Source organism: Berghia stephanieae, chromosome 8 (genome assembly GCF_034508935.2).
Source record: "Berghia stephanieae isolate SIO BIC M18660-M18661 chromosome 8, UCSD_Bste_1.3, whole genome shotgun sequence".
Classification (NCBI taxonomy): Eukaryota; Metazoa; Mollusca; class Gastropoda; order Nudibranchia; family Aeolidiidae; genus Berghia; species Berghia stephanieae.
Genome location: NC_088367.1, coordinates 47,304,057 through 47,316,556, shown reverse-complemented (window position 1 = coordinate 47,316,556; position 12,500 = coordinate 47,304,057). Strand labels below are relative to the sequence as shown.

At 34.5% G+C, this 12,500-nt stretch overlaps 1 protein-coding gene across 2 annotated transcripts in view; it reads right to left on the bottom strand.

The window, feature by feature from the left end:
* Positions 1–12,500, bottom strand: part of LOC144978791 (inactive phospholipase C-like protein 1) — a 241,163-nt gene that overhangs the window by 25,630 nt on the left and 203,033 nt on the right. For both annotated transcript variants that reach the window (XM_078925284.1, XM_078925285.1), the window contains exons 10-13: positions 4,596–4,681; positions 3,342–3,462; positions 1,949–2,123; positions 874–969 (exon numbers count right to left, since the gene is read on the bottom strand). In XM_078925284.1, the coding sequence (XP_078781410.1) occupies positions 874–969; positions 1,949–2,123; positions 3,342–3,462; positions 4,596–4,681 (478 nt within the window). The remainder of the gene's footprint in view (positions 1–873; positions 970–1,948; positions 2,124–3,341; positions 3,463–4,595; positions 4,682–12,500) is intronic.

Sequence of the window (12,500 nt, the reverse complement as noted above, 5' to 3'; positions counted from 1 at the left end):
TGAAAAAAACAGGCATTCACACATGAAAAGGATGGAACAGTTGCTATCCCACTGGTCTGTCTCAAACTTTGTTACATTGCTCAAAAAGTAATGAACAAAAATTAATATAACAGCTTTAAAAAAGAACAAAATACCAAACACGGATCGTTTTGGGCTCAAAACCCTTCTTCAGCCAACAACAACAAAACAATAAAGACATAAATACATTACTAAATTCCAGATAGACGACACGAGATATTTTTGAGGTCCTCTCTGTAGAAAAAGAAGAAGACCTACACAATATCTCTGTCGTCTATATATCTGGAATTTAGTAATGTATTTATGTCTTTAATTGTTGTTGTTGTTAGCTGAAGAAGGGTTTTGAGCCCGAAACATTCCATGTTTGGTATTTTGTTTTTTTTTGAAGCTGTTCTATTCATTTTTGTTTATTACTTTTTACAGTCCACAGATTCTAGCAGCCTAGTATCAATTTGACTTACAGTGCTCGACAGAATTTAAGCTAGCCGACTCAGAAGAAGAAGATAAAAGAGAATTTCTTCTATCCATCAATTTATGGGAAAACTGTCTTCAGGATATTATTTTGTTTTTCCAAAACAAGCCCGAAACAAACCAAGTCTGAGATGCAATACAATGCCATAAAATAAGCAATTAGTTTTAAGCAGGGGGGGGGGGGGGGGTTGTTCTATGGGGGAAAAAAAATTAGAGCACAAAGAGGCCCATGTATTATAGAACGTATCCCAATTTCTGTAGAGTTAAAAGGAGAATAATAGATCTAATTGCCTGCTACCCTCTGGATAGGACATTATAGCAAACCAATCACTGCTAAGGGGACAGACATAATCTCAATTGCTTTTGATCTGCATGCCTTATTACCCTTTTATTGCTTTTTTTCTTGTCCGGCTCCACACCTTCGTCTTCGTCTGTGACGTAACCCTCCTCCGATTCTGAGTTGTTGGGAAGTTTTTTACCCTGTGAGAAAGAAACACAGTCGCAAATCATACCAAATCATTTCATATCTAAGGGTGAGAAAGGTCAATTTGTCATATTATGCCCTGATATAACTAATAGTGATTTTTTTTTAAAATAAAGAGGAGAGTGTATTTAGTGGATATTCCTCCACTCAATGAAATTATTTAAAACTTTGAAGAAGAAAAAAGAGACAAGCTGGCGAAAAGAGATATGGAAAATATCAACCATTGAATTGACCCTCTGGACAAAATCTCTAAAACCTGGGACTTCTATGCAGTCCCAGGCTTAAGAGTTTTTAGCAAGATAAGAGTAATTTTAATCAATCAATACTTGAAGGATAAACTTTCTGGCCAAACATTTTTAAACAATTTTTTTTTTCTCCGGAGCACGGCCAAGTAGTAGATTTGTTAATTCAAATATAAAAGAAGTAAAATTGTTTTTATTCATCCGCAAGAAAAAAATTGTCTTAACTCTCTTGAGTTCACCCTCATTGAAAATCGAACAAATTTGTTCCATGCATAAGAGTCTGTTCCAAGGGAAGACTGGAATAACCCAGGCATCAGCCACAGTGCAGCGCGGCTAACTGATCTAGGGCGAGGCGGCTTGCTCAAGGCTGTACAGCGCAGTTTGTTTGTATTCGAACTCAGTACCTTTCAGGTACGAAGCAAAGACTGTACCACTGAGCCACACTAACTGCCCAAACTGCTAGTGGTGATAGAGGAATTATTTCAGTAAACCAGTACCAGGCCATCAACTCACCTTGATGATAAATTTTCCCTTGAGCGATTCAGGAGATGGCAGGGTGGTTTGACTGTTGAGGGTGGCCATGTCTGCTGTGGCTGTACAGCGCAGTTTGTATTCGAACTCGGTACCTTTTAGGTACGAAGCAAAGACTACCACTGAGCTACACTCACTGCCCATACTGCTAGTGGTGACAGAGGAATTATTTCAGTAAACCAGCACCAGGCCATCAACTCACCTTGATGATAAATTTTCCCTTGAGCGATTCAGGAGATGGCAGGGTGGTTTGACTGTTGAGGGTGGCCGTGTCGGCCGTGGCAATTCTGTCCCCGAAGACGCTCTGCATACAACGGGCCATTGCCATCTGCTGCTTGATGCTACAGTGGTTCTCTATTGAAAGGATGACGGGGTACCTGGGGGCAAAAATAGAAAAATAAAACATTTAATTTTTTAAAAAAATATTAAGGTGAGATTTATGATATATAACTAGGAATGGCCCGATGTGCAAGTTGGGTGGGATAGCACTTGTTATATATTGTAAATTCTTTGCTCAGTGATGCTGTTTAAATATGGACAACTCGGCTAACCCACTTGTTTTTCATAAAATAAGAGAATTCTGTGATGTATTTGTTGTTTTCTTTTATGACTATCATCGTCAAGTACAATTATCATCCCACACAAATAGTTTTGAAAAAAAATATTGAACAGTATTTCAGTAATTGGACATTTTATGGGATCGAAATCTTCAATGTCGATTTTCTCAAAACTGTAAAATCTGGGATAGCCTACCTGTCCTTAAAAGCGTCCACATATATATATTATATATATATATATATATATAATATATATATATATTATTATATATATATATATATTATATAATATATATTATATTATATTATATATATATAATATATATATAAATATATAATATAATATATATAATATATTAATATATATATATATATATATATATATATATATATATATATATATATATATATATATATATATATATATATATATATATATATATATATATATATATATATATATATGTTGCTTTCCAGGTTCACTTAGAAGCTATCTCAAAAATAATTCCTCTTTAACAGATTTTTTTTTTACAAAATTGACTACAGGGTTCCTACAGCAATTCCATTTTGAAATTCAAGGAGTTTTCAAGGTGAATTTTATATTTTTAAGTAAAGGATTAAAACAATAAATTATCCCTTCGACACTTAAGTTTCTCTGCTAGTGGGACAACTCAACACTCCAGCGGTGTTAAGGGCCTCAAGTTCACTTTTCTTCAACTTAGCTGAAGATATCAAATTATACCTAAACAGAAAGAAAAAATAGAAATGAATAAAACAGATGATTATTAAGATGTTCAAAGAGCAATGAGTTGAGCAATTTATGATACCCGACTCGTCTTCATTTATTTTTCCCAAAAATAGCAATGGTTTGGGCAATTGTTCAGTGTATACTGGCAGAGCGTAAGTAACCTGCAGGTTTACAAAATCACATTTATCACATTTATTACTCTATCCCTATATAATATCGATGCAGCAAATCCAACAAACAAACAAGAACAGGAACAGACAGCATCAATCCAGAAGACGAGACTGACTTACTCTGAGGTGAGAAAAGCGGCTTGGTCGATGGCTTGTATGACGGCCTTGAAGGCAATCTTGGAGGTCAGGGTGTGTCCGTGGTAGATGACTGGTTCATCGTTAGGGCCGTCCCAACAATCCACTGGAGTAAAGGAAGGGAGGAATATTATTATTATTATATCAGTAAAAAGATAATTGTTTTTTGTTTTTGTTTTTAAGGGTTTTTTTTACGGCGTTTGCAACACATTTAGGTTATATCAGCGCCAGTAAAAAGGAAGAAAATGGGATAGTAAAAAGTTCTTGAAATAAAATTAAAGCACCCAAGGAAAAGTAAGACAAAGGGGTACTAGGAACATATAGGAATCAGATGTAGATTCCAAGAGCATACCACCAATGTACTTAGTTTGAGATCACCTATAAGTCTCATCCGGACACAAGCACAAAATCCAACAAAGAGGAATACACTCAAATGCTTACATTATACATTAAAAATAACAAATATAATAAAAATAAAAATCCCTTTATTCATCCCAAAAGGGAATACCGGAATAACCCAGACGTCAGCTGCAGTGCGATGGCTGCAAAGTGAGCTAGAGTGAGGTGACTAGCTCAAGGCCACACAGCGCAGCGGGCGGGTGATCGAACTCAGTACTTTTTTAGTACGAAGCAAAGACCGTACCACTGAGCCACGCTGTCCCATATCAAGACGACGCTTCCAGCACAGAATTATGGAGACGGTCAAGCCAAGCCGAGGACCTATCATCAGCACCCAAATTCCAAATTAGGAGGAGGAAATGGAGATGGGTCGATGACACATTGAGAAGACCAGGGAGAAAAACATCACTTGCCAGTCCCTCGATTGGAAACCCCCCAAAGGGACTTGAAAGGTGGGGCGTCCGAAAAATAGACATGAAAGATGTTCACTTAGAGACGAACTGAAGATGGCAGGCCTCAATTGGGAAGCTTCTATGAACATGACCACACGAGGAGTGAAAAGTATTAAGTTCCCCTCAAAGAGACTGGTAAAAATCTTTGAAGTGATTTCCTAACCCCACGTCTGCCAGCGTCAGAGTCTGTTCACTGTGATATTCTAAATGAGGATTTTTTTTTTTTAATTGAAGGACAATGACAACGACAACGACGGTGATGGTGGTGGTGGTGGTGGTGGTGGTGGTGGTGGTGATGATGATGATGATGACGACGACGACGACGACGACAACAATGATGATGATGATCAATGGACCAAAAAAACAAACGAGTAAGCAAATGCCTTACATTCCACGCATCGACATCCCCTGGTAAGAGATCGTGTATATCCATCCACACTAGATGGGCCTTTTAACTGGTCTTCTAATAAATATCTGGAGACAGAAAATGATACAAAAACCATCCACAACATGAGTAACTATGCACTGATTGTTTTTCTTTCTTGTTTTTAAGGGTTTAATTAACGCGCTTGCAACACATTTAGGTCATATCAGCGCCAGTAAAAAGGAGGAAAATTGGATAGTAAAAACATTCTAGATGTACAATTAAAAGGACTTGAGAGGAAAAAGTAAGACAAAGGGGAATGGTACAAATAGGGAATAGATGTAGATTCCAAGAGCACACCACCAATGTACTCATTGAGATTACCCAGACACCAGCACAAGAACCCACTTATTACTCAAATGTTTACAAATCATATGTTAAAAATGAAAAAAAAAAATTAAAAAAACAGTACGTAACAGAGAGATGCTTTACAAGGAAAATAAATATCATCTCCCAAAACTAACTATAACAAAGAAAGTACTGGACTGGAACCCTCAGGGCAGAAGATCAAGGGGAAGGCCACGAGGAACATGGAGAAGAATTAAAGAAGCTGATATACAGAGAAGTGGTAAGACATGGAATGAGATAAAAAAAAAAAAAAAAAGTTAGTTCAGGATAGAGAAGGATGAAAACTGTTTGTCTGTGGCCTATACCCTGACCCAGGGTGAAAAAGGCAATGATGATGATGATGAAAACTAACTATATCCAGTAAGTGCCTCCCTGCCCACTATGGGAAGTCAGAAACCCCACCCAGAAGAGCACTGTAGATTCGCAAGATTTTGTTGTTGTGCTTAGGTTCTTCATACATGGGTTATAGAGACGCTAAAAAAACAAGCATCTACAAAATAGTACAATGTAATCAATATAACCTAAGATATCAAAGTAAATATTATAACAGAAACAGGCGGATTTACAGAAAAAATCCGTAAAATAATCACAAAAAGAAGCAGATAGCTAGTAAGAGAGAAGAAACGACATCACTTCGGTGACACCCTGGAACTATAGTAATGATTCAGGTGCTCCATCACCACGCGCAAAGTAGTAATGAAAAGAATACGCTTGAATTGGAAGGGAATAAGCAGTGCATAAAATAAATACTAAGAATATACAACAAAAATTCATCCAACCTAAACAGCCCATCTCAATTGGATTCAGTAGTCTGATGTCACGTCGCCCGGCAACGGCGGCCATCTTGGTTCTAAACAAAGAAAATCATTACTTTATATTCTTCAAACTGAATACGCTTTTATGCTCGCTCGCCGGAGAAATATTTCATACGGGCGTCCGCCATTGTTCCAATAGTTTAGAGCCCGTGTTACTAAAGTTACCATGCGTCATTAGGAAGGAAGTGACGTTACGATTGTTGAAGAGTATTGTAAAGGAGGTCCAGATAGAGGTTGATAAGAGCACTCACTTCACACACAAAGGGACCGAGGTCAATCCCAGGTATAGTGGAGATTTTTTTTTCTGACCCCCCCCCCCCCCCCCAACCTTCAATCTATCCAGCAGTGATCGGGTAGCTGGGTCTGTTAGATTTGGTGGAAAATACTTTGTGATAGACTTGCGTCCTATCAAAATGGTAGAAAGCAATTTCTGTTGTCCTTTCACGTTATAGAAACCAATATAAACTTGTGGTTCAGAGGTGTACGGGATTTAAAACCTAAACACAAAAATGGGTTATTTTCATGAAGATTTGGTTTTATTAATTATAATCTTTTGCAGACTTTCTTGATGGTTTTTCTGATATAAACTATACACGTTTTAGTTTTAGTTTTTTTAATGCAACAAAATGGGGTATGAAATAATAGGAAAAAAATTATATATAGATCTATATATGAAGAGGAAAAAATGTGCCTATTGATAAACTCCATTTTCAAAGGTTAATTACAAGTAGAGTGCTGTTGAGTGCTTTCTAAGGGTGCATTTGTTTTAAATTTTAAAAAGGGTTAGATATAATAGAATATAAGAATATATAGAATATATATTATTATAATATAGGGAATGAGATTAGCGGAAGAGTAGTGTCCCTTGATTGGACGTCACCCAGTCTGTGACGTCACCGGCGGAAAAGTTATTAGAGAGAGAGCGTCATGTTGGTTGTGCGCATGCGTCTCTCGTCCTCGCTTCCGCCGGTGACGTCACAGACGTCCAATCAAGGGACGCTACTCTTCCGCTAATCTCATTCCCTATATGAATTCTAGATACACAGTGTTATGTGCATTCTTTGAACAAAGCTTTATGTGCACACTAAATACAACATCATATCATAATATCACACAAAAGAATTCGCTTATCGATGGTCGGCTGATCAAACTTCTCAAGACCCGATTTTTCACGATCGGCGGGTCAACACGAGCTTTGTTCGCCATGTTCTATTTAATTTTGAGCGCCTCTGATGTCAAGCTCGTATGTATGTGGGGTAGTTGCACACATATGTAATGGCTTATGATCGCATAGTGGTGTTTTTCATAGATGGTAGTATTATCCTTTGCGTTGTGTTGTAGATGTTAATAATGACGAAAGAGTTCAAGGGCCGGTGATGATAATTGAATGCACAACACCAAAACATTCAAATAAAAGTCCAGATTCCAAGTTTCATTTCTTACAGTTTATTTGTTTGTGATAAATTCAAAATCCAAATCATGATAAATTCCAAATCCAAATCAAATAGCATTGTCATAATTCAATCAGTTTCATAAATTCCAAATCCGTAAAATCAGTCCACATGTAAAGTCAGTTTGCCTAAGTAACCATTTTCAATATACGTGGAATATTTCTAAGTTCGTAAAAGCAAATAAATGATGGTGAGCACAAAAGGTTTAAAGTGTGCAGCTCATGGTCAAGTTGAATCCCCCCGTTTTCCTCGAAACATCCTCTTTTATCCCTATCAAAATTTTACCCATAGTTCCATCGTTTCCACGCCCCCTTGCAGTTTTGACAGTTCCCTGTCAGTCTATAATCCAACCCCTAAGAGTAAGACCAAATCATAATCAAACCTGAAACGTCAATTCCTACATATTGGCGTTAAACCCCGCCTTTTATGATATAATATTACTTTTGGTAAACGTTAGTTCAGTACGCCCAAATAATCTGTACGCCCAAATAATAAATTCCAACTATAATTTGATGCTATTATCCCCAATAACCAAGTAACACCGATCAAAGAAAGTAATTTTCTAGTACTCAATATAATGACCAATCCTTTAACTTTGGAACGTAAAACTGTCCTAGACTACTCAATATAATGACCAAGTTTAACTGATATACAAGCACTGTGAACTCATTAAACCCACTTGCTATAAGCTAACTCTCTTACATACGCCCCTTTCTTAGAATTTAAATTGACTTTAAAACAATTTCAATTCAAAAAAATTACAGTGAGAGATTAAATATATATGTAATGTCCAACTAAAATGTAATAAATAAATGTTTAAAATGATAATACTTATACCAGTTAAATATTTAAAAACTTTAAACTTTAAATTCAAAAACACCAAAGTTGATTACAACATTCATATATATCAATTATAGGTTTTATAGTATTACAACATTGATAAATTCACAAACATCAAATTTGATTACAACATCTAAATAGATATATATATATCGATTATAGATTTTTCTTTCAAATTACAACATCAACAGTAAGGTATCTATCATTTAAAAGTGATTAAAATTTAAATTTACCAACACGAAAGTTGATTAAACATTTTTATATTTATCGATTATACTTTTTAAGGCATTACAACATTGACAGTAAGATATCAAGTAATTAAAAGTTCAAAGAAAAAATATCTTTTCACCTTAACTTCCATCTTCATAGCAATAAAAGTGTTTAATTCTCGTCATATCCCATCACACATAAATAGTATTGCGTGAAAAAGGATGGTTCAAATTCCATTTGTGATATACTCACGTTGTCTTATTCAATCTCAAATTTAACTCTTTACGACATGGGTGATAATCTCAGCTTCCATGTATGTCTACTCATTTACTGGCATATCAAAACCAGTACCTTGTATATTCCCTTATATTGTATGATTCCATTTAAACAACATTATTACATTAATTCCTACTTATAATATGTGGTACAAAAAATGTATTATAGACATCTAGATCCATATACGAAGGATTACATTTCAATTAATAATAAAAAATATTTAAAATAAATCATAATAATAGCATTATCATCATTTTAAAATTCAAGTTGAAGTTATTATCATTCATTGTTCATTGTCGATGTTTCAATTTTTTAAGCTTTTTAAGTCATCAGGGTGTAGTTTACAACTTCATTGATATCAAATTGTTCTTTGTGGTCATCCATCAGAGGTCACATTTCTCAGTAATCCGTTCGTTTTGAGAATGGTCATCCTGTAAAAATTGTCAGTAATTGTTAATTAAGTCATTGTCTCCATTTAGAATGAGTTTTCATGTAATGAAAAAAAAATATATCAACTATAAGAGTTGAGGTGATTGTATTTAGTCTACGTGTTGCATTGTTGTGTGTGTTGTGGTCACTGAATAGCCCAATTGTCATAAATTCACTTTAATTACTGTTAATTAATTAAAAACTTTTTCCTCTGTAAATGTCTTCGAATTATCACCATAATGTCTTCACATTCAAATATTTAGTGTTTAATAAATAATCAGACATTAGTCTGTCCGACTTGTTCACATCACATATCTAGTGTTTAGTAAATAATCAGTCATTAGTCTGTCCGACTTATTCATATTTAGTACAGTGTAAATAACTAAATAAGTAAAATCTAACACAGTATGTGATTGTGGGCTGTTACTAAAGTGACCAACTTTTGCAATTAGTGTGTTGTATTTGTTCGAGTCTTTTGAATTTGGGACGAAAAAAGACTCTACAGGTAGCAAACGTATGCTTAACCTGTTGGGTTGTTTCTTGGTCTTGTGACGTCGCTGTAATCCATTCATCTCCGGCATCTGGGTCGATTCTCCTCGTTGATATTTGTGGTTGTCTTGTGTAAACGTTGAATCTCATTGTAGATGAAATTGTAAAAATTCAAGATTAACTGTGTGCGAGATCTTGAATTTAAATGAAGTTTGACTTATCCAGCAAGTCAAAAGAAAGTTGTGAACTCAGCCATGTGTTGACAAAGAGTTCGTGTGTAGTAGTCGACAGAGGTCGTGTGTTGTAATTGTCTGTGTTTGTTGATCGAGTTTTGATGAGGTGGCATGTGAGTACACACCAGGTAGATGATGTAATCTGTAGAGTACCGGTGGGTGACGTGAGTCCAAACACCAGGTAGATGATGTAACAATAACGTAGTCTAGTAGTGTATGTAGTAGGGTCGAATAAGGTCAACAATATTTTCGTTATTTGAACGCAGGTTGTTGAATATCATACGATAATGAATCCAAGGAAATCGCTCATGTGGCGTTTTGCGATACTTTTTCCTGCATTGTCTTATATACATATATAGCCTTTATCTTTTACAATGATACTAAGACAGGCGTTATTATAATATTCAATGTTTATAAGTTGTAGATATGGGTGCTGCACACTTGTATATTGACATAAGTTTAAATTTGAATACGCTCACCACTGAATATGATGGAAGTAGTATTGTTCACAATTGGACATCATTTTTGTAAAAACAATCGTATCTTGAACGTTTATGTAATTATTGACATCGTACATCGTTGGGTATTGTTGTCGTAGAAGTAAATACAAGTAATCCAATTGTTCAATAAAGAATATAAATATAAAAAAGGTTCATGGAAGAAATCTGTGTTGATACAGATATTATTTTATGAATTCTGTCAAGTTTGTATAAGTTGAAAGGTACGATGTAATTGAGGTTGCTGTGTATTTGTAGTCTGTAGATTGTGTTGATTCTGGACGTATCAATGGCGTAGTCGAGATTGTTACTCCATTTTAATGTATTCGTGGATAGACCAAAGGGATTAGGACATTTCCCGACCTCTGTTGTGGCTGTGTTTGAGTTGCCTCTGTCGTTGTCATCAGCGTTCCCGTTATGACTGATGGTTGCAAGTGTCCTCTTTCGTGATGACTGTATCATGTTTTAGTGCAAACACTACTTCTGCCTTTGATTAACTCGAATTATTCCCCTTAGAAAATCCCTAATTTAATGAAATATGATTTTGTTTATGTTATCGTAGCACTTCCTACCATTTCAACTGATTGCCGATTGATTACACACTTAAGATTTGACAATTGAACATAACTTCTTCTTCAACTCAGTTACACACTTTATGATATAAATGTTAAATTCAAACCACGCAGTAAATATTGATTACAATTACAACAGCGAATCTATAGGAGAAAAATATGATAATCAAAATATTTGCAGAAACGATATACACTCTGGTCAATAAAAATTCAATGTTTCGCGCCTTTGCCCTCGGCTTATAAAAATATTCATATAACTCATTGCGACGTTATCTCGCGCCTCTTAATATAGCATTGATAATTGTGTGCGCTTTAACCACGCGCATCGTATTTATAAAAATTCTCCGCCTTCTGCATCATTTCATAATGTTAAACCAAGCGCTTTAATCAAACGCAAAATAAAATATTCCCGAACGCCTCATTCCTGCGTCTCGTAATTTAAACCGTGTGCACTTTAATTACCGCGTCTTACATCACTGCGCTTATTTACCCAATATGCATAACAGCATTTTACCATATGGGTTACTTATAATTCGCTGATTCTTAACAAGTTAACCACTTGTGTCACAAATATTATCAGCTCACATGACATGGTAATGCATTTTCAATATTTTGTTATTCTTCCGTAATAACATTTTAACTCCCATTACAAGACATTAGTCTTTCATAATAATTAATACTCCGTCATTTTATTTGTTCTCCGACTTTAAACCAAAAGTCCGTTATTCCGTTACTATGAGAATATGTCTCCTTTTAAAAATCACGATGAAACGCGTTTCAAAACAAAACTAAACAAAACAACGATTGACTCATATTCCGCATAAATCATTTCAACTTAATTTCCAGTGATAAAATCCAAATGTCTTATGTAATCTATTATAACGCCATGTCTCATTACACAACTAAATAAGCTCTGTTGTCGATTACTTGGCTGCGTTAACCACACATTTATTACCAAGAATACAAACAGATATAAAACTTTGCTCTTTGTCATGAACCCATGAATCTCAAAGAGTCAATATCAACCTACCAATTCATCCCTATTGACGGGAGAGAAATATAATCAATGATGTTGTAATATAACAATAAATACCATAAGACATTTTTCAATTATCAAAACTTAGAATTTACGTGTTTTTATTGCCATCGTCTTCTTGAGTCATTTTGACAGAAAATAAAACGTAACAACCTTAAATAATGGACCAACTGTTTATGTAATTCCAACAGTAACATACAAAAATTGAAATAAAAATCGACACATCTTTGTTACTGATATTAACAAAACATTGCCATTAACGGTACAAATTAATATTCGAAGATCTATTCCGAAACGCTTGATTGTAAATAAACGCATTTTCATTTATTTTGAAAAATAAAACGCACTAAAATATTCATTTAAATACTGCAATTTTTATTTTCATCTCTCCCTCTCTTCTTTTTAATTAAATAAAATACGTATAGCATCAATGCATTATTATTATTATTATTATTATTATTATTATTATTATTATTATTATTATTATTATTATTATTATTATTATTATTATTTTTATTTTGCCGTTCTATAATATATTGTTTTCACTTTTTGAATATAATATATTGCCCTATATATCTATATTTTTTAAAAATTTCCTTTTCTATCTGTGACTCTTAATTTAAATATTATTTAGTATATTTATTTATTTTTTTAAATATTGTCTTTTGTCAGA